The sequence below is a fragment of the Hevea brasiliensis genome, chromosome 12, assembly GCF_030052815.1.
Source record: "Hevea brasiliensis isolate MT/VB/25A 57/8 chromosome 12, ASM3005281v1, whole genome shotgun sequence".
In the NCBI taxonomy this organism is placed as follows: Eukaryota; Viridiplantae; Streptophyta; class Magnoliopsida; order Malpighiales; family Euphorbiaceae; genus Hevea; species Hevea brasiliensis.
The window spans coordinates 5,957,730-5,980,522 of NC_079504.1; the positions used below are offsets into that span (position 1 = coordinate 5,957,730).

At 36.7% G+C, this 22,793-nt stretch overlaps 3 protein-coding genes, 1 long non-coding RNA gene and 1 pseudogene across 4 annotated transcripts; 2 read left to right on the forward strand and 3 right to left on the reverse strand.

Annotated features, from left to right (window-relative positions):
* Positions 1-4,209: 4,209 nt before the first annotated feature.
* LOC131171062 (uncharacterized) lies at positions 4,210-5,554 on the reverse strand. The gene is made up of 3 exons (XR_009141811.1): positions 5,467-5,554; positions 4,962-5,019; positions 4,210-4,397 (listed from the first exon to the last, which is right to left on the reverse strand). It is a non-coding gene; the product is annotated as an uncharacterized LOC131171062 (long non-coding RNA).
* Positions 5,555-6,711: 1,157 nt separating this feature from the next.
* LOC110669809 (ABSCISIC ACID-INSENSITIVE 5-like protein 2) lies at positions 6,712-8,695 on the reverse strand. The gene is made up of 2 exons (XM_021831599.2): positions 8,120-8,695; positions 6,712-8,001 (listed from the first exon to the last, which is right to left on the reverse strand). Exon 2 carries the CDS (start codon positions 7,906-7,908, stop codon positions 6,934-6,936), a length of 975 nt encoding a protein of 324 aa, XP_021687291.2. The 5' UTR covers positions 7,909-8,001; positions 8,120-8,695; the 3' UTR covers positions 6,712-6,933.
* A 1,570-nt stretch (positions 8,696-10,265) lies between these two features.
* LOC110669789 (U-box domain-containing protein 30-like) lies at positions 10,266-14,314 on the forward strand (annotated as a pseudogene).
* A 1,274-nt stretch (positions 14,315-15,588) lies between these two features.
* LOC110669855 (U-box domain-containing protein 30-like) lies at positions 15,589-18,088 on the reverse strand. Its single transcript, XM_021831691.2, has one exon. The coding sequence runs from the start codon at positions 17,608-17,610 to the stop codon at positions 16,255-16,257; it is 1,356 nt and encodes a 451-aa protein (XP_021687383.2). The 5' UTR covers positions 17,611-18,088; the 3' UTR covers positions 15,589-16,254.
* A 2,282-nt stretch (positions 18,089-20,370) lies between these two features.
* LOC110669782 (U-box domain-containing protein 30) lies at positions 20,371-22,489 on the forward strand. The gene has a single exon (XM_021831556.2). The coding sequence runs from the start codon at positions 20,883-20,885 to the stop codon at positions 22,239-22,241; it is 1,359 nt and encodes a 452-aa protein (XP_021687248.2). The 5' UTR covers positions 20,371-20,882; the 3' UTR covers positions 22,242-22,489.
* The last annotated feature ends 304 nt before the right edge of the window (positions 22,490-22,793 follow it).

The window sequence follows — 22,793 nt, forward strand, 5'->3', positions numbered from 1 at the left end:
ACTCATGTACTTTACGAATCAACGGTCTCTTCTCTGCTGAAATGTGCCAAGCGCGAGAAGATTTTACGCTTAAAGCATCTGCTACTACATTGGCCTTCCCAGGTGGTGCTTGGATGGTGCAATCATAGTCTTCGAGCTCCATCCATCTCCTCTGTCTCAAGTTTAAATCCCTCTGTCTCAAGTTTAAATCCCTCTGTTGGAAGATGTACTTCAAACTCTTATAGTCGGTGTATATCTCGCACACTTCACCATATAGGTAGTGTCTCCAGTTTTTAGTGCAAAGACTACACCGCCATTTCCAAATCATGGGTGGGATAGTTACGCTCATGCCTCTTGGTGCCTTGAAGCATAAGCCACTACTTTTCCATTCCGCATCAAAACACACCCTAGGCCAACTCAAGGCGTCCACGATTACACGGTGTATCCTTCACCGCTCATAGGTAGTGTTAACACGAGGGCGTGGTTAGACACTCCTTATCCTCATCATTATAAGCGACTCTATCGAGCTCTCTTCTGTCCTTTGGATCTTATCCACTTCCCTTTTCCTATTTTTAGTATTGTTGATATCTTTTCAACTCTTTGTACTTATTCCTTAATTTTTAGTCCTATCTCATCCTTACACATTTTCCTTCAAAGATGTCTATCCCATCATCAACTTTAACTTTCATTTTGTTTCTTAGTCTTATCTTGATTACTAGTTCTATTACTTCAGGAATTCTAACCTTACGATTTACTCCTACCGGCACATTCTTCACCTTATGTAACACTTGTAATTAACCATAGAAAATTTTCCTTGTAACCCCTTTTCCCAACTTAACTATCAGAATATTATCATTCCCTACCAGCCTTAGTAGGAAATTGCTTATCCTGGATGGATATGAGCCCCAGAACTATAAGTTCCATCTGAACTAACACGGCTATGGAAAATGTGTGCCATGCCTTAATTCTAAACAAGATACTTCACATGTTCATTCTCCTTAATATAATCACATATATTGCCCATAGCTTTCCAAACTCCAGCCTCAACTTTTCCCATTAGTAACAATTTCATCTATTGAAACTCATCCATAAATAGTACTTCATCTAGCTCATAGTTTAGAACAGTCGCAAACCTTAGTAGCTAACTCAATTTAACTCTGTCATTACTCGATCGTCCTTTCATACTTAACACTAGGTATGCACTTACTTGTCATTCTCATATCAGAAATTGTATATGAATTGGTGCCTATTAAAATCTCAAATAACTAGGTCTCCTTGCCTCAATTTTTGTTCCTTATACAGCTCTCTAGAACCAATAGCACAAGCTAAACTTGGATAGAAAGAAAAATGTCCTCTTATATTCAACTACACCGGATTGTCCATATAACAACATTTAACCTATGTTTCTTGGTCTTTCTCTTAAAATTTCATCATCTCCTAGCACAATTGTGCTCTACCTATAAGATGTCATATGCATGAAATCTTTACAGAACAATTGTCCTTACTTACATAATATTTAATAATTTATTAACTTTACTTATACTCGACCTCTGATTCATATCCATCATCGTTTATATTGTGCCTTAACTTTTGTTGATTCCTGAAAGATTTCTCTTACTAATAGATTCTTCCAACACTAATTCTAATCTTATCTATGGTCATTAGTTTGATCCTTGAACTTTCTAGTGATTTATAACCACCCAGACTTGTCACTTCTCGTTCTACCCCTACTGTTGTCATGTCGTTATTGCTTCACTACAAAGTGATTCTGTTGATCACACTAAAAATGTTTTCCTGACATTCATAATGAACCTCTAACTAACTTGTCACTATCTCAAAAGTATAACTTAAAGCCTCTGTGTCATTATCTATCATTCTTTTCCTCTCATCATACCTTTTGATCCCTTAGATTAATTTTTATTAAATTTACTACTTACTAACTTCTTCTTCTCTGCCTAATTAGATAGTCCACAATATCATCGCACACCTTCTAGCTTTTACTCATTATTATTGTATTCCATACCTCCATCACTGTTCTTACTAATGTGGTCCCATTTTGGGTTTTCCATCATTGTCATTCTCCTTGCCAAGAATAACACTTAGCCTACCCTATATCTTAACTTCGTTCCTTTTTATTCGCGCCCTTTAGGTTGTCCTTTCATTTATTTCCTTTTTCTTATCCAAAATAGAACTTAACTATTCTATCCTGGTTCCATTCTTCTTCCTAACATGACAAATTGTGCACTGCTAACTATATCTTTGAGTCTCTACCACGTTATCACATATCTGTGCTACTCAGATTTGGTCCTTTGACCACTCTAGCTAGTACTTCCACTGGCATTTAGATTATATTGCATCTGTAATCAATTATCCAAACCTTCATTCTGCACTTCCTCTATCCATTGGCCTTCTATAATTTATCTTCGCTAATTTATTTCTCTTAACACTATTATAATTAGATTATACTATTGTTTTGAATAATGTGAAGTTAGAAAGGAACTCAGGAAATTACAGTCATACTTTTATTGTAGGATCTCTATTCTTATCCTTTAGCTTACATAATATCCTTACTACCTCGAGAACTGATTCTGCAGTAATTTTATTTATTTGTTATTATTATTATTTTTTTTTTCTATATTTACTCAATTCGCCAATACTTAAGATTCCGGGCACCCAAACCTGCCATCCAATTTAAAGGATTTACATCCATCATGATCTTGACTATATATGATTCCTATAATGGGACTTGTATCCTCTCCAGGATACCCGAGCCAACTACTCTCTACCACACTCTACAGTCCCATCTGGGGCACTATTTTGTTGGTCCCCATTGTTAATAATAACTTTCGATCCCTTCTGAAAAGATAGGACTATACCCTAACTTGCTGCAACAAAGGTACTACATTTACCACGTTGCCCAAACCATGTCAAATTAATGACTCTCCTATCATATTATAGCTCTGTGAATCATTAATTCATAGTTTCGACCTTCCCTAGGTAGTAGGGTTGTACTTTATTCCATACTAATACACACAAGGTATACTATTCTCACTAAGCTCTAAGCAAAATGTTTGTCATACTGCAAAAAATCATCCAAAATTCCATACCGAAAACTAGATGGTCTTACTCTATAGGTGTCACCTTTACTTTGCAACTAGTCTGAAACCTCTGGTCTGATGGCAACTCTTACTGTAACTCTAGCTCATGCTAGGGTAACTGAGTCACTGACTCTAGTTACCACCCAACTGTGACCTTTCGATATTTTAGCTCTAGACTCTTAACCAGGAGTTCCCAACTCCTCTGCAGATATAAAACTCTGTTCTGGTATTACTACACCAAAACAGAGACTGCCTGCAACATCCTCATCATAAGCACTACAGGGAAGTACGTAGCTCTACACAATAATCTCATGTCGGTACTGTAATCTGCAGCTTACAGAGCAGACATCGAGAACATTGTATAGTTACTACGATACGTCCTGACCGACTAGGTCTCCTAATTTCTTATCTCTCTTGAATCTTCTATTATCATAAACTTATTCTGACTGGGTCACCCACTGATGACTGCCAGCAGTGGTATCCTCATCTTTATCTAGGGCAACTGTACTTTCAAGACTCACCTTTATGTACTCGTGCCTTGCACGAAATAGGCACACCATTTAAACCCATACAGACAGAAACATAGCATTTCTTGGAGTACGTATCCTCATGATAGACCTCAACATGTCTGCTAACTCTATTTCACATTTCTATGTACTCCACGAAAATCAAGACACTAACTGAGGTACTTTTATATTTCCCGAGGTATAACGCAGAATCTAGAAACAAAGAATTACAGAAAAGACAAAACAGAATCCTATGCTCCGCATGTAACATCCTAACAAGACTCTTTTTTACACTCCCAATTATATTCTTTCCCATGAATCTAGAGCCTAAGCTCTGATACCACATTTGTCACGACCCAACCTATGGGTCGGACCGGCACTAGGACCTGGGCCAGCCTAAAGCCCCTGAGGCCCGTAATAAGCCTAACTGTTCATTAACCCAACTCTAAGGCCCATTTGGGCCCAATTTCAAGAAACCAACCGGACAGAGTCCGGCCATAAAGTGAACCTTTCAACGGGGAGTTTTTGACTCACCCGACCTGTAAACAAAATATATCATCAATTGGGGAGCTCAGCTCACCCTCCACATACTCATATCGGCATAAAAATAAATGGGAGCTCAGCTCCCTTATCCAATCCATCAAACATGCATATAATTTTACAGGTCCACATGACAATTTATATTACAGACCCGAATCATTTAAATATTTCTAACACATGTGGAAATTCTAGGAGTAAATAAAATTACAAAACTATTGATAAACAACCTGCGAAGGAGAAAAGCAGGTTAACCACAATAAAATCCTCCTGTAGCCTGAGAAAAAATATTGAACAGGAGTGAGCGTTCGACTCAGAGAGTAAAATATCAATTTTAACCATAATCTCTATAACTATCTAGAACTAATGCAACTTTGTGGAGTGAAATGCAACGACAACCATATTTTCACATCATAACAACAAAAGGTAATTTGAAGCACTCACGCACTGTAACATCAATCATAATATATGGGAGTGATCCTATCTGACTCTCTTAAATCCAACTCGGTGCGTGAAGAACTCATTTCGGACTTCCACTTAATAACCAAATCGGGGTCCCAGCGAAGAACTCAAGCCGTGTCTACCCCGAAGGACTGGGTCCTAGTGAAGATCTCAAGCCGTGTCTACCCCTCCTATTCATAGTCCACACCACATCACACGCACGCCAACGCACACTGCTCCAAATTACCACAACAACATCCATGGCACGCTAACAGTTATGAATGCAACATAAATCGTACCTAGAGTTTAACTACATAAATATTTGCATATAAGTGATGCATGGGCATGCTTGAACATATAATAATATCGAAATTACAATTAAAATTAATATTTTATTCACAGACTTGACGGCAATCACTGTGGCGGCTGGGCAGAGGAAGAAGGCTGTCCCGGCTCACCTGACAATTATATTACAATTATTTAATACAAATGACCCAATACAAATCAAGAAAAGACCCAATACGTCCTAAGTCGTGCCGAAAATCCGGCAGAATCTCCCCTATACCTAGGACCTACCCAACCTGCAAAAGGGCTCAAAACACACTTCTATATCCACAATCCATATATCCACAACTCAATCACATCACACAGCCCCTCCTGGGCCCATCAAATCAATCATTCATCATAATATGTAAAATTTCAATTTAGTCCTTATAATGGATCATTTTTGCAAAAACTGCTCAAATAAGCTCTAAAAATTATAAAACTCTGCCCCGCGGTCCTTAGAAATATTACTAAGCTATTGCAAAAAGAATCGTAATTTTCTAAGCTACCACGAATATTTTATGGATTTTTAATCATATTTAAGCACTAGAAAATTACGAAAAAATAAGGTTCGGGTTTACCTTTGCCGATTCCGACTTCGGGAACGCGCTCGGGATGCCTGACAATGGTGGGGTAGCCAAAACCTCGATCCAATTCGGAGACTTTTCCAGTGGGTAGTTCGCATCGGCGGAAATTCACAGATCCGGACAACTGTCGAATTTCCGCGAATTGAGGATACTACACGAAGCCCAATAATAATATATAAAAAATCAGGGGTGTTACATTGTTACTAAGATAAGAAATTTCAGTTAATTAGTAATCTTAATAATTGAAAATTTTAGTTTTTCTAATGTAATTTTCGTGTCTTTTTTAATTCATTATTTTATTGTAATTTTTTTTTTTACCTGTTATTATCTAAATCTAAAATTAAATATCAATCTGAATAGTATAATATGAATAAAGTTTTTTAATGAAATTCACCAAACTATATAATATACGATAAATCACCTATAGTTTATTATTAATTTATAAATATTTAATATCTATTAAAATATAAATATTTATTTGTTTATATTTTTTATAATTTTAATTATATTAAACGCCATCAATTATTGGTATTGAATAATAATTAATATTTATCTAAATTAAGTAGTAAAAATAATAATAATTTTAAATGTTAAAACTAGAATGAAACATTTCTATTGAGCTATAATTATTTTTTACGTTGAATATTAATTTTCTCCCTCATTATTTTTCATTCATCAATACATCTTTAAATTTCTAATTTTAATAATTTTTTAAAATTATTATAATAATATTTGCATAGACATCACTTAATTAGTTATATATATATATAGATTAGCTCAATTGTTTTAAATCTCCAACAAGATAGCGGATAACTTTAAATTTCCCTTTGCGGTCTCACAATTACAATTTTTTAAAAAATGATCCCTATTTGGTACAAAACAACCACTTATTGATACAAATGGTAGTCATTCAGCTTATGAAATAGAGAAATTTCTAAAACATGGGACGCATTGCACCCTTTAATTGAGAGCGAAGGGTAATAGCTCCTGAGTTTCCTATAAATATTTGTAATTGGTAGTGGTGTGCTGCAGCAGAGACTTCGTTGCAAGGGGGAATGCTTTTGATGAGCAATCGAAGTTGTTTATGGAGATGGAAAGGACATAGTAAGGATGGCCAGCTTGTGTAAATACTGGAGAAATTTCTTGCGCATTAAACACAATGAATGTTAATGAATGAGCACTGCAGGTCGAGTACTCCATGTTGTTTGTGGAGATAGAGATAGAGATGGCACAATAAAATGTCGCAACTCGCAATGATATTTTTATAAAAAGGAAAAAAAGACACTGAGAGCTACACAAGTGTACCAGAAAAACTCTAAAACAAATTTTTTTTTTTTTTTTTAGAGTAGATACAAGAAATTTCTCACATGAGAAGCACAAGCCATAAACAGCTGCCAGCACAAGCCAGAAACACATTTACATCTACAAATTTTCCACACAGGACAGGAAATAGATGCGATGTTAGAATGGGGCTGAAGTTGTTCTGCGAAGCTGATATTTTGGTTCAGGAATGGGGACACAAGGCAACATCTTTTCCAGCTCCTTTCGTTTCCTCAGCCTTTCATTTTCTTCTTCCAGGCGAGAAACTTTGTTCTCAAGCTCATTTGTGTAAGCCTGCTTTCTTGCCCGTGAACGGGCAGCTGATTCCCGGTTCTTGATCATCCTCTTCTGCCTCCTCTCCACAGTCTTCTCCATCATATCCTCTGGCGTGCCTCTTTTCCTTGTAAGTGTCTGTACATCCGATAATGTTCCCATCAAAGGTGAAGGTAAAGGTAAGGGCACTTGATTCTCAGGGTACGAAACATCCATTACAGCACCTGCCCCCACATGAAGTGGTTGAGGCATTGGCTGAGCTGGCATATAAACTCCCATCATATTTTGTTGAGGATGCTGATACTGCGGATGCGGGTATTGCATCCATTGACCTTGTTGTTGTGGGAACTGTGGTCCTATATTTGTATCCACCCCAAGAACAGGATCACCATCCTTTTTCTCCAAGGATGCTTCAGCAACAACTCCGGCTTTTACCAAGAAATCCTCTAAAGTCATCTCTCCCAAAGTAGGCTGCCGTTCCCTCGACTTCTTTTCCCCATTGTTTTTACTTTGTTGAATGTCTCTCCAGACCTCATCAACAGTCTTCTTGCTCAGAGCACTAGTTAATGATAAGCTTGCCTGACGCTGCAAAGCAGTTTGATTGGCCAATTGCGTGCCCTCAACTTCAATACCCATGGATTGGTTAGCCTCAACTGTCCATACATTCTTGAGCAGTTCATCCAGGTTCATGCTGCTCAAAGGTTTCCCAAGGTCACCTAAATGATCTTGAACCTCATCCAAAGTTAGACCATACATGGAATTTTGCCGTGCCAGCGGCTGGAACTGAGTCTGCTTTCCATCACTGCTACCATCACATTGAGATCCCATTGTCTGCATTCCCATGCAACAAGATTTACACTTTGCTCATTCCAAATCTCAATCCTAAATAACCTTCAAATAACAACCCCTCTACTAGCCACAAGTCTGTCTTAAAAACTGCATGAATCCAGTCTTCAAAATCAGTCCAAAATGAGATATAATCAATCTCAGAGGATCGACAAACCCGAATAGAAGCTTCTTAAGGTCCGATCAGAAAGAAAGCCAGCAATGATACCTGGTGTGGATCTTGCGATGGCAACAGCAGAATGCAGCTTCGTCAAGGAGGAGAGAAGCTTGAGCTTCTCTGTTACCGTTGTAAGGAGGAAGCACAGCAAAAGTATAGTGACTAAGCTGGTGACGAATCAGATAACAATTACCGGTGACCTGATTTCGTGACCAATTTGAGATTACGAAGGCAAAAACAAGCTAAAATGGTTTTGTATGCGTCAGCGAAGAGATACGGCAGCAGGGCAGTAATAAACAGCATACAAATTGGGACTTCGGAAATGGGTTTCGCAACAAATGATCTTGCCGTGGCCGGAAAAATGGATGAGGAGGTGTTTGGGTTCTGTAATGATCGGAGATTAAGGGAGAAAAGGAAATTGGACTTGGGTCTCTTGAGATAGATGAAAGATAGCTAATGTGTGGTGTCTCTAGCGATGGATTTTACAGGAGACGATCTCACCGTTGGTGAAAAAACTGGCCGGCGAAAGAGAAGAATCCGTTGGATCTATGATCTAATGTAGGGTTTCAGGTGGAGAGGATGGGAGGAGAGGAAAGGTCTCTCTTGGACGTCGGCTGCTGTTGTGGCATTAGAGAAATTTATATAGTATGATCCAACGGTCTAGAAGAGAGACCTAAAATAAACGGCTATGATCTCTTTCTTCCTTTTGTTTTAAATTTTCTTTTCTTTAATTTCAACTCTTATTATAGACTTTTTTTTTTTTCAATTTTTTTCCTTTTATTTTTTTTTATTCTTTTAAAATGATAATGCTTCTAATAAAAATCATGGAATAAAATAAAATAATAATAAAATTAAAATTTAAGTAAAATGTAACAAAAATTAATCTTAATGATGAGTTTAGCTTGCTTCATCAATCGTTGTCCTTCCCATTTTATAACCTAACAATCTAATCTTTATATAAATATCTTTTTTTATTTTCTTAAAAAAGTGGTGATATAATTTAATTTTTTTATATAAATAATATTTATTTGAAAGGTCATTAAATTAACAATTTAATTATTAAATATATCTTAAAAAATATAAAAATTTAACTTCATTATAACATTAAATATTTATATTATAATCGTCGAATATTTATCTTTTCTAATTATATAATAATACTATGTTAGATTCAATTAATTTCAATTAAAATTTTATTTGAATAAAAAAGCAATTTTTTTAAAATTTTTTTATAATAAATTATTCTCATATCTTTAGACATTGTCATTATTTATTAATTAATTTATATATTTTAAAATATCAATTAGTACATTCTCAGTTTTTAATTTCATTTTAAAGAACCATAAAAAGATAAATTTAATTTAATGTGTAAAATAAAAGAGATTTAATTCTTAATTTAAGAATAAATCTCTAATCCTAATTAAAATTTGTCAAATGATCATATCTAATTTTTTCGTTCATTCTCTCATAAATTTTGAATTATTGTAAAAAAAAAATTAATTTTATCTTTTTATTTAATTTTAATTATTAAATTATTTATTCTTTTAATAATTTATTGTAATTATTATACTTCAATTATTATTTTTTTAAATAATTTATTTTTTATTAAATCTTATTTAATTTATTTATTATTATTTTAATTTATTAATTTTATAATTTATTTATAAAAAATAATAAAAAATATAAATTATAGACCATTAAATTAAAAATAAAATATCTTAATTTATATATTAAAAAAATAAAAAAATAAATTTTATTTAATAAAATATAATTTTTTATAATTTTAATAATTATTTACTTTTATTTAATTTTTTTTAATATAAAAAATATATATCACCTACCCTTATATTTTTATTGATTAATTTCTTTTTAAATATAAAATTTTTTTATTAGGACTCGCTTTATTCTTTTCCCTTCTTGTTATCGTTTACCTTCTCCTTAATTATCATTCTCTTACCCCGTCCAAACAGAGCGTAGAGCTCTCTCGTTTGTTCGACTCACTCAGTCCCCATCTAGAGCTATCGTTCACTTTTTTTCCTTATAGCAATAGAATAATTCATCTTTTTTCTTATAAAAGTAAAAAGGAAGAAACATATCCAGTAAGCACTAAGCTTATCCAGTAATGAGTGCACGTGTGGTGCACGGTTGCCGAACGGGCTACAGCCGGTCCCTCCCCAAGAAAGAAAACCCTTTCCATAAATTTCGAGCTGAGAGGTGAGAGACTGAGAACCTTTTCATCTACTGTTGTGGATTGCATTTTTCTCTTTTTTTCTGTAGACTATAGGTGCCACGCCACTAGTCTAGTCGCAGCCCTGCAACTTAACTAAATATGAAGCTAGATGTGGGTAGTGGTGGCCAAGTCCTAGATCTAGAAACCGCCGTTAAAGATGGCATTTTAGGAGGCAGTGCTGGCGGTGGGTTGATTTCAGCTGCCGGCTCCGAGAAATTGGAACTGAAGAAGACGATTAATGAGCTTGAATCGATGGAAGTGCCGTCAGTGTTCATATGTCCAATTTCTTTGGACCCAATGCAAGACCCAGTCATTCTCTGCACTGGCCAGACTTATAAGAGATCCAACATCCTCAAATGGCTTTCTCTTGGCCACTACACTTGCCCTACTACAATGCAAGAGCTTTGGGACGATACGCTCACTCCAAACAATACTCTGCAGCAGCTCATTTTTAGCTGGTTCTCCCAGAAGTATTTGGCTATGAAGAAGAGATCCGAGGACGTGCAAGGGAGGGTTATTGAGCTTTTGGAGACTCTAAAGAAGGTTAAGGGTCAAGCTAGAGTTCAAGCTCTAAGAGAGCTTGGGCAGATTGTTATTGAACATGCCACGGCGAAGAAGGCTGTGCTAGATAATGGCGTCGTTGCCTTGGTTTCTTCCTTGTTGGGTCCTTTTACTACGCATGCTGTCGGGTCTGAGGCAATTGGGATTCTTGTGAATTTGGATCTTGATTTCACATCCAGGGCAAATTTGTTAGAACCTGCCAAGATTGCTTTAATGGTGGATATGCTTAGTGAGGGTTTGATCGAGACCAAGATTAACTGTACGAGATTGATTGCAATGCCAATAGAGAGGAAGTGTGTCGACTCTGAAAACGTGTCAAGCTTGAGCCTTTTGTTTGGTTTGTTGAGGTTAGTGAAAGATAAGAGACATCCAGATGGGGTGGTGGTTGGACTTGGTTTGTTAAAAACCCTTTGTTCTTTTGAATCTGTTAGGAACTCAGTTGTGAGCATTGGAGCAATTCCTTACTTAGTGGAGCTATTGCCCAGTTTGAATAATGACTGTTTGTAGTTTGCTCTTTATATTCTAGAGGTTCTTTCAACTATATCAGAGGGAAGATTGGCTTTGAAGGATTGTGCCAATACGATTCCGAACATGGTGAAATTGTTGATAAAGGTATCTGAGAGGTGTACTCAGCTTGCATTATCCATATTATGGGCAGTTTGTCAGCTTGCACCCGAAGAATGTGCTGCACTTGCTGTGGAAGCTAGTTTGGCAGCGAAGCTGCTTTTCGTACTGCAGAGTGGTTGTAATCCTGAGCTGAAACAGAGGTCAGCTGAGCTCTTGAAATTGTGTAGTCTAAATTACATGGCTACTATCTTTATTTCCAAGTGTAAGCTTTCCAAAACAATTCAATGAAGGAAAAAGCCAATTTGTTGATTCAAACCTTCTCGTTTACTCCTGTTCCCAAGAGGTGAAGGCATTGGTTCTAGTGGAATCGGATGTGATAGAGCCAGTCAGATTTTCAAAGGTACTCTTTTCTCTCCCTTGTGTATATTAAAACATGTTTGAATTTTGATACATTCTATTGGTTTTAGATAATATATAAGAGCAGCATCATAACTTGGATTTTAGCCTGATTGCACATTGTGCAGTCATTAATTATTCTCATCCACTCACTATCTATAAGCTGTGTTTTGCCAAAATTTTCAATAATCCCTGGCCAGATTATTATTGAATTGGACTGCTCTCTCTTGCCAAAATGGAATTGATATGTTATCTGCTTCCGTGATTGTTCCCATTTAAAAGAGAGCTCTGTGAGTAAACTGTAAGATATGGATCTGTAGAGGAGTTTAGCAGGTTCATAATGTGAGAGTACTGGGAAAGGATGCGAGGAGGCCTGGAAAAATGAAAGAAAGAGGAAAATCCTAACATCTAATTAGTTTGTTTTTTCCTCTTTTCTATTCGTCTATGAATCCTTCGATCGCAATTAGCTTTTGAAATGAAATTGAGTATTTCAGCAACTCTCATCTCTAGGTGATTTGCTCTGTTGACTCTGCCACAAACGCCTCTGGCAATTTCAGCTACCATACCCAACAACAACAAACAAAACAAGTACAGCTTTTTTTATCCTTAGGTACAAACGGACCAGTAAAATTGAGATGAATTTGAAGCATCGTTATTTGCTTCTTATGATTCTTATGCCTAACCTCATCAAGTAAATTCCTCTTCTTCTACAGAGCCCAAACATTTTCTCCTCCCCTCCTTATCTTCATCGTCACTGTTCACACAGTTCCTTTGGTGTTTCAAATTTCAACTGAGCCAATCTGTCCTCTAGTCCTAGTTGACACGCAAAAAACTCATCCAACTTGTCTGCTTCCTGTTTGCCTGTGCAGAAGGCCAAAGCATTTCAAGAAAATAATCTGAGCTTATGAATATACTTATCAGATAAATCAATCACCAGTATCATGTTATGCTTAAGACAGCTGGTATTTAGCAAAGGCTATCAAGGCTTTATTGAACCCATTTTCTGAAATATTTCTTTTCTGGTTAATACCCTTTTAAATTATTTGAACTTCTTTACCTTGGCATTAATATCCAGTAAGACTCTTTCTCTATTTGTTTGGTTCTAGCATTCAATGTAATTTTGTTGGAATTTATTCTTTGAACTTTGTTTCCTAAAAAAGATTTCATGGGCAAGTTCTAATTAGCTCATTGTTGTAAAAGCTGAAGTTTGCAAATGGACATGACCTGCAATGAGAAGGTGGATGTCAATGTTTAATGTTTTAATGGTGAAATGACTTGACAAAATAGTATGCTATTTATTGTTGTATGCTAGAGGATTGAAGAAGGTTTGGAACTTATGAATAAAGATGTGCAGGGCCAATGTTTTCATGACAACTGCAAGGTTTGCAAGCACACCACAGAAATGAATGACTGCTAGTCTTCCAACAACTTTTGGGAGCAACTCAGGTTTTCCATTCCAGGTATAATATAAAGATGATTATTCTCTCCTTTTGCTGGCAACTTCTAGGCATATCATATTTGATAAATTCAAACCATTAAAGTTAAAATAAGCTGCTATGAATATTTTAAAATTTTGATTTTATAGTTTTGGGAATGGATTATGATTTGTTATAGTTTTAAATACAAAACCTGTGTGTTTTTGTTCTTGCTATTTCAAAATTAGCTATTTGGTCCCTATGGTTTGTTAATGACTCTACACTCTGGTCCATTATTAAAAAATTATGAATTTTTCATTGCACTTTACTCCCTTTCATTTTAAATTAGACCACACTTTAGTCCCTGAAATTTTTATATTGCTAAACATTTCAGTCCATCAAAATCTTGTATTTTTCGCATATGGTAGTATAGGAACCAAAATTGTTACTTTTGAAACAGCAGGAACCAAAGTATAATTTAAGGAGAACTTCGGGGAATTTTTTTGGACTAATCCTTTGTTGTGTCATCATTATCGTATTAGGTTATTTTGAATGCAACAGCATGGATTAGGCAAACATGATAAGTCTAGACACATAATTAACAATTTTCTGAAAGTAGTTTACTCAGTTATAGAACATGGTGCTCAAGTTTTAGGAATTGCTTTTTAACTTACAGGTATGTCAAAGCATACATGCACTGTCAATGAAATACTAAGAAAAAAGCTGGCAGTAGTTCTTTCTCAGTTGAGGCGTCCTCCAACTTCTCAGCTGAAAGCCTTCTTCAGGCAAAAAATGCATCAACCATTCTGTTACTCTTTCTACCTCATGATCCACTCTGAAGGTAATTATTGCTTTTACTTCAGGGAATAAACTAGGGGTGTCCTAGTTGGTATTTTTGCCAGGAGGAGGAGGAGAGAAAACGAGGGTGAGAGAGCAACATTTCTTCGCTTTAATCCAAAAATACGTGGCCAGAACAACTGAACAGCTTGTTATTACTCCACACAGTACTTATTTGGCAAATGAACTCTTCAGTGAATTGAAATCAAGAATGAAAAGAATCTCTTTGGATTTCTACTAGTACAGTCTTACTTTCATTCTTCTCTCTGGTACCAAGTGGCTTCTCGCAGAAAGAAAGGCAGAAATTGAAGTTGCAATGGAATTAATTATAGAATCACCACGCTACTTTTTTTTTTCCCCTTTATGCACCAAAAGAATAAGAAGAAGAAAGTATAGAACCAAGACCAACATGAATGTGCTAGATTCTTCAAAGATATAAACAAAGGTGTGACGTGAAACCAAGTACAGTAGTGCTGTCTATCTAGTGAGAATCCAACTAGACATGAAAATCGAACAGCTATTACTCTTGGAATCTTGCTTCTGCTGACCCAATATCATGTCTTAATCATATTTCATGACAACAATCGGAAGAAGACGGCACAAAAGCTAGCTATTAATTTTCTACCCATAATAAACTAATTAAGCTAACAAAAAGCACTGCACCATGACTCATATTCATGATCTCTAAACAGAGTATGATGTTTAGACATCTAAAGGTTAATATTTTTTTTTTCTCACTTCCAAAAAAATCAGTCTTAGAAGATCATGTTTTGGAACTTTGGCGAGATGTAATTTGGGGTTTGATAAAAAGAAAGGGGTTGGACAATTCCTCTAAAGAATGAAGATTTGTTGGCTGCTATGCTTTTCAAGTTGACAAGATCTTGTGCTTTTCTTTCCCCACTCATTTGTTTTGATTCTTCTTTTGTCCGTGTGAATGCATTCATGGCAAGAAAAGTGGAATGCATGGCCCCTGGAATCTATTTCTATTCTTTTTCTATGCATTGAAACGCCTTTCACGATTTTGAATGGACACATATATACCTAGACCCAACAAGGTTAAAGCTAAATTTGATTGATGTTGAAAGCCTAGTTTTAGGTTGGATGGTTCCTTAGAATTGGCTTTCACCACCAGATCCTAATTCTAGGATTCATTTGCTTTGGATTTCTGCTGCAGGGAGGTTAATTTCACTCCTTAACTTTGCATTTCAATTTGTACCCACAAAATTACAAAAAAATTTTAATCAAATAAATTTTTCCTTAACTAACTATTATGCTATAGGATTGTTATACATAATGATATTGTTGAAACAAAATTTAGTAATTGATAAATTAAGTAATGTTTCTTATGTAAATTGCTATTTAGTAATAGTGTAAAGTTATTGATAAATTCAATGGCAACAAAAGAAGCTAAGCTCCTCCATTACCATTTGTAAACAAATTCTGATAACCATTGACCAGAAAAGATAAGCTCCTTATAGTGGACTTAGTTAGTCCAACTTGATATCAGAAAAGAATTGAAATAAAAAGGAAACATAATTAGATATGAAGTCTGAAAATATATACAAAGTTCCAAAATAAAGAAAGTGAAGAATTCATGATTTCACAGTGTATTGTCATAAGGGCAATAGGATGTAGGCCTCTACGATGTAGATACAAGGTGATACTGAAACATATGCTCCCTCCCAAAAGAAATCTTAAAAACTTAAGGACAGAAAAATTGAGAAACACGCTTTTACAAGAACTTCCCTCTCTACATTGCTTGTATTCTCATCATCCAAACCCTTCTAATCACCATTGCAGATGCTTTACAAAGCTCTTGCCTGTGGAAACAATTTTAGATGCACAGACCAGAACTAGTAGCACCATGGAAAACAAGAGCAGACCAGTTCAGTATCAACTTGACTGGGAATTGGGAAAAACACCAACTTATAGACAGTGGATTAACAAATAATAACTACACCATATGTTGTTAACCTCAATTCCACATTGTGTGAAGCTTCTGTAAAGTGAAACAAATAGGATGTATCAAAAGAACTCTGATATTCACAACGAAGAGAAAAAAGGGTTCCTTAGAAACCCCAATTGACTCTATTCTACCATGTCTTACAAGCTTTAGTCCGTTTGCTTCTTGGGACAAAGGAAAAGGGATGATGTATATATCAACAAACTGGCATTTTCCTTCATTGTATTGTTCTCGTAAGCTTACACTTGGAAATGAAGATAGTAGCTGTGTAATTTAGACTACACAATTTTAAGAGCTCAGCTGACCTCTGCTTCAGCTCAGGATTATACCCACTCTGTATTACAAGCAGCAGCTTCGCTGCCAAACCTGCCTCCACAGCAAGTGCAGCACATTCTTCTGGTGCAAGCTGACAAACTACCCATAGTATGGATAATGCAAGCTGAGTACACCTTTCAGATACCTTCATCAACAATTTCACCATGTTCGGCATTGTATTGGCACAATCCTTTAAAGCCAATCTTCCCTCTGATATGGTTGAAAGAAACTCCAAAATACAAAGTGCAAACTCCAAACATTCATTATTCAAACTGGGCAATAGGTCCACTAAATGAGGAATTGCCCCAATGCTCACAACTGAGTTCCTAACAGATTCAAAAGAACAAAGGGTTTTTAACAAACCAAGGCCAACCACTACCCCATTTGGATGTCTCCTATCTTTCACTAACCTCAACAAACCAACCAAAAGGCTCAAGCTTGACAAGTTTTCCGAGTCGAAATCCTTCCCTTCTATCAGCATTGCAATCAATCTCGTACAGTTAATCTTGGTCTCAATCGAACCCTCATTTAGCATATCCACCATCAAAGAAATCTTGGCAGGTTGCAACAAATTTGTCCTGGATGTGAAATCAAGATCCAAATTCACAAGAATCCCAATTGCCTCGGACCCAACAGCATGGGTAGTAAAAGGACCCAACAAGGAAGAAACCAAGGCAACGCCGCCATTATCTAGCACTGCCTTCTTCGCAGTGGCATGTTCCGTGACAATCTGCCTAAGCTCTCTTAGAGATTGAACTCTAGCTTGACCCTTAACCTTCTTTAGAGTCTCCAAAACCTCAATAACCCTCCCTTGCACGTCCTCGGATCTCTTCTTCACAGCCAAATACATCTGGGAGAACCAGCTAAAAATGAGCTGCTGCAGAGTTTTGTTTGGCGTGACCGCATCGTCCCAGAGTTCTTGCATTGTAGTAGGGCAAGTATAGTGGCCGAGAGACAGCCATTTGAGGATGTTGGATCTCTCATAAGTCTGGCCAGTGCACAGAGTGACCGGGTCTTGCATTGGGTCCAATGAAATTGGACATATGAACACCGAGGGCACTTCCATTGATTCAAGCTCCTCAATGATCTTTTTCAGATCCAATTTCTCGGCGCCGGAGACGGAAATCAACCCACCACCGCTTCCACCTAAAATGCCATCTTTAACGGCGGTTTCCAGATCTAGCACTTGGCCTCCACTACTCACATCTAGCTTCATGTTTCCTAGTCTTTTGTGGCTATTTGGCACATACATGGGCATTTTGGAATTCTCTATTGGAAGAAACCAGTACTAGCAGAGACGAGTTATAACAGACGAAGAAGAAGAAGCAAAAGAAGAAGAATAAGAAGATATAAATGTAATCCAAGAAAGAGCCTGAGATTTCAAAAGAGAAAATAGAGAATAATAAGAGGAATCACATCCACGGGACAAGAAACGTGTGGGAAAGGAAAAGAGAAAAAAAGATGTCACAAGGCCTCTCTCTTTCATTGACAAAAATAAGGAACAATGACTATCAAAGGGGACAACTTTTCTACGTTGTGTGCTTTACTTTGGCTCTTTATCTGATCTCTTTCTCTAGTCAAAAGAGTTACATTCTTCTCCATCTTCGTCATCATCATCAGCCAACACATTATGAAGATGCAATCTTCTTCTCTATTACCAAAGTCTCCCTCTCACGCACACTAACTAACAGCTTCCTCTTCAAGCTCCAAAAGGAAAAGAGTGGAATGATCAACCCCAGATCAGGTTAAAAAGCAAACCCAAGACAGAAAGAAATAGCAATCAAAAGCGACAGGAATCAGATAATGACCACTTGTACATGAACAGTTGGCTCTTCAGCCCAAATTTACCAAGCAATGCACTGAAGAAAAGATAATTATGAAAAAAAGGGGATAATAGAAAAAGACATGTATGAAAGGGTTAACTCAGAACCACGTAGTTATTGACACACACTGAAGGGGAACAAGAGAGAGGAAGAAGATGACCCTCCTCCATTGCTGCTCAAATTATTTTATTTTTACAAAATTATTTCAACATTTTCCTTAACCTTGAAATACCAAAAGAAATTTAATTTGATCTGTGTGGATCAACGTATAAAATTACAGAATTCCCTTTTTAAGTCGGGGCCCACGTAGGTATTTGCTGACATTCAGGCCCAACAGACAAGGGGCAAAACAGGAATAAGAAATTTTGTCCCATTGTTTGAAGTGATAAAACCCTACTACGAGTAGACATACGAATTCGAGAAGGTGGGGACCCACTTAGGAAAAGAAAAGTTTTTTACGTGGAATGACCGGCTAGAGCCCGTGATTCAACCCTTGCCAACCGTGCGTCACACGTGCAGTCATTAACTTTAGTCACCCTTAACATCCGGTTATCGGATAAGTGATTTTCGAGATAAAAACTGCAGAAAATTATTTTTCCCTATTAAAATTTTAAATTTTTTTTTTTTAAAAAAAAAAACCTCTTTTAGGGCATCAATAGCCCCTAGGTGTGGGTACCCCATCCTTAGACCGAAGCACCACGCAAGCTCGGTCAAATGGTCAAAAAGCAGAAATTGGTGATGCCATTGGTTAAACCCACCCACAAGAGCAAGCGCAATTAAATAAAATAATTATTTTTTTTTATCGAACGGCTGGCACGATAATTAAAAATTGCATTGCGATCGTATGGCGTGAATCGCGTTACAGGTGAAGTGCATTGTACAATACCTAATTCCCTTATCCATAGGTTGTGAAGTTTGTTCGTGTGCGTAAAGTTGGTGCAGGTGTGGTGATGTACACGGCATCGTTTTCGTGGAATCCATTTGTTTTCCTTTTCTTTTTTTTTTTTTTTTTTTTTTTTGGCGTAAGCACATCCTTTTTCGCAAGGAGGCTCTTTATAGATATTGAGGCTTTGAAGTCAAGACTACACATAAGGTTGCTACTTTTTCTAGTTTATTTAAATTTTAATTTAATTAAAATCTATTTTTACCTCTTTTTTTTGGGGTGCTGGACCTCTCTGTCAACCAAATAAATCTGTATATGACATCTGGGCTGGATAAAAATATTAAAAACAAAAATATTAATAAATTAAATTTTCATTGGTGGATGCTTTTAGAAAAGAAATGATTAAATGTTAATATATACAACTATTATTAAGTCATTGAGTAGAGATGCTTTGAAAAGATTCCATGATTCCAAAATAAGAGAAAAAAATAAAAATAAAAAGAATAAATTAATGGAGAGGAAACTAGATGCCCCGTGGGGTGGGGTCCCAGCAGAGCGTGCCTTTCGTAAAGTGCCAGCTCATCTTTTGACCAGTTTTCTCGGTTCTTGAAAATGCGTACGCATTGGTTTTGCCTTTCAGGTCTATGTTTGACTACTTTGATGCACCTTTGCTTGCTCCTTCTGCCAACTCCTCGCTCACACGTGCCCAGGGGAATCATGCCTCCTCTTTCTCCCAGATATGCCTCTTTTTTACTCCCAGTATTTTATTTTTAATCATTATCATTATCCTTAACTACAAAAATTGTTAAGATTAAAATAAACCTTTAAATTATGCCCATAAATATTTTTTAATTTTTAAAAATATAATGTATATAAATTAATTTAAAATATTTTAATTATAATTATTCTACCAGGCTCGTGAAGGATGAAATTTCACCTTTTATTGGATAAAATAAAAGTTTTTAAATAAAAGGGCGATGAGAGTTAACAATGAATGCATCCACGGGCTATAGCCGGTCAATCCGGTTAAATACTTGAATCTCTCTTTCTTTCTCCTTCTCCTAAAATTTCAATGTATTTCATACAAAATGGGTCCCACTTAACCCAAGTCGTATTTCTACGATCATCACTTTAGCCGGTCAAATTCTAGATTTCCGGTCTTACCCTTGTCAGTTTGGGCATCTATAACTTCGTCGGGGCAATCTGAGGTGGGTAATATCGTATTTTCAATTGACGGATCACTCGGCTGATGAAAAAAGTGAGCAATAGTTCACTGGATTGGCCGTGTTGGAGTGTATAGGAGTGACCCACTAAAGCGAAATTATCAAAGAAATTATTCTTTTGGGGCTTCCACCACCCTGCCCCGAAAGAAAACAGCAGTAGAGGGAGAGAGAGAGAGAGAGAGAAAAAAAAAACAAGGGTTTTCTTCTTCCAATCTATTCTGTGTCTCTACAAGTAGGTATTGTTAATGGTTATCGCTTATCAGTTCAAATAATTCTCTTCATATATTTTTCTAATTTCCCTTTTCATACTTCTTTCATCCTGTGCATTGTTGGGTAAATTTTAGCTGAAGCGGGATTGCTTGTTTGTGAGTGATTATTGTCCTTTTGTCGATATTGATTGTTCTTTCTTTCTTGCTTGCTTCTTTTTGTTTTCCTGATCTGGGTTGATAATTCCTTGCTAGTAAGAGTGAGAAAGAGGAGAGCTTTGTTGTTGCAGAAGAAGGTAGCGTTTCTGTCTTAGGGTCTTTTTTGGATTTGATTTAACTATTCTGGTTGAGTAGAATTAGTAGTTCTAGTCTTTCTTCCTCAAGGGTATTCCAAAATGCCGATGTATCTACCTAATAGTTGTAGAAGAGAAGGAAATGTTAAACTAGATGTTCTGGCTAGTGGTGGGCAAGTGCTAGATCTGGAAACTGCCGTTAAAGATGGCATTTTAGGTGGCAGTGGTGGTGGGTTGATTTCCACAACCGGCGCTGAGAAATTGGATCTTAAAAAGATGATTGAAGAACTTGAATCGATGGAAGTGCCATCCGTGTTTATATGTCCGATCTCATTGTACCCAATGCAGGACCCAGTGACGCTCTGCACTGGCCAGACATATGAGAGATCCAACATCCTCAAATGGTTCTCCCTTGGCCACTATACTTGCCCTACGACAATGCAAGAGCTCTGGGATGATACGGTAACGCCAAATAGGACTCTGCAGCAGCTGATTTATAGCTGGTTCTCCCAGAAGTATTTGGCTATGAAGAAGAGAGCCGAAGACGTGCAAGGGAGGGCTGTTGAGCTTTTGGACACTCTGAAGAAGGTTAAGGGTCAAGCTAGAGTTCAAGCTCTAAAAGAGCTTAGGCAGGTTGTCACTGCATATGCCACGGCGAAGAAAACAGTGCTAGATAATGGTGGAGTTGCCTTGGTTTCCAACTTGTTGGGTCCTTTCACCACTCATGCTGTTGGGTCCGAGGCAATTGGGATTCTTGTGAATCTTGATCTTGATTTCGTGTCCAAAGCCAATTTGATACAACCTGCAAAAATTTCTTTAATGGTGGATATACTAAATGAAGGTTCGATTGAGACCAAGATTAATTGTACGAGATTGATTGAAATGTTGATAGAAGGAAAAGACTTCGAGTTTGAAAATGTGTCAAGCTTGAGTCTTGTGGTTGGATTGTTGAGGTTAGTGAAAGATAAGAGACACGCAAATGGGGTATTGGCTGGACTTGGTTTGTTAAGGACTCTTTGTTCGCATGAACCCCTTGGAAACTCAATTGTGAGCGTTGGGGCAATTCCTCAATTAGTGGAGCTATTGCCCAGTTTGAATAATGAATGTTTGGAGTTAGCACTTCATATTCTGGATGTTGTCTCAACTATTCCAGAGGGAAGCAATGCTTTAAAGGATTGCAGTGGCACAATACCGAATGTGGTGAAGTTGTTGATGAAAGTTTCAGAGAGCTGTACTCAGCTTGCTTTATCGATATTGTGGGCAGTCTGCAAGCTTGCACCAGAAGAATGCTCTGCACTCGCTGTGGAGGCAGGTTTGGCGGCGAAGCTGCTTCTGGTAATACAAAGTGGTTGTAATCCTGTGCTGAAGCAGAGATCAGCTGAGCTCTTGAAATTGTGTAGTCTAAATTACTCATCTACTATCTTCATTTCCAAGTGTAAGCTTACTAAAACGATACAATGAAGGAAAATGCCAGCTTGTTGATTTGTGCCATATCTTTTTCCTGTTGTCCAGAGAGACAATTGGGCTGGAGCTTGTGGGATAGAATCAGTGGTACCCCTTTTCTGTCCCTTTGTGTATATTAAAGATCTTTTGATAAATTCCATTGGTTTCACGTAGTGGGAGCTGATAATGTGGATTTTAGGCTAATTGCATATTGTGTAATCATTATTTATTAATCCACTGTCAATAAGGCTGGTGTTTTGCCAAAATTTTCTACTAATTCCCAGCCAAGTTGTTATTGTGTGATAATTTGAATTTTTCATCCTCTTTAATTTGGAGCTTGTTTATATATATACCTCCATATATTTTATCGACAACATCCTCCGCTTGTCCTCTACCACCACCAAATCAAGGGATGCAATGCCCTGCTTTGATTATAGTTTAGCTGATTATAAAAGATTGCAGTGGGCTTGAAGTTGGCTCAAATGACAAATGATTCCCGTTGAGTTTTTTATTGTAGAGGATTTTTAGCTGATCATGATGCTATTTATACTGTTAAATCGGTCATCCAGT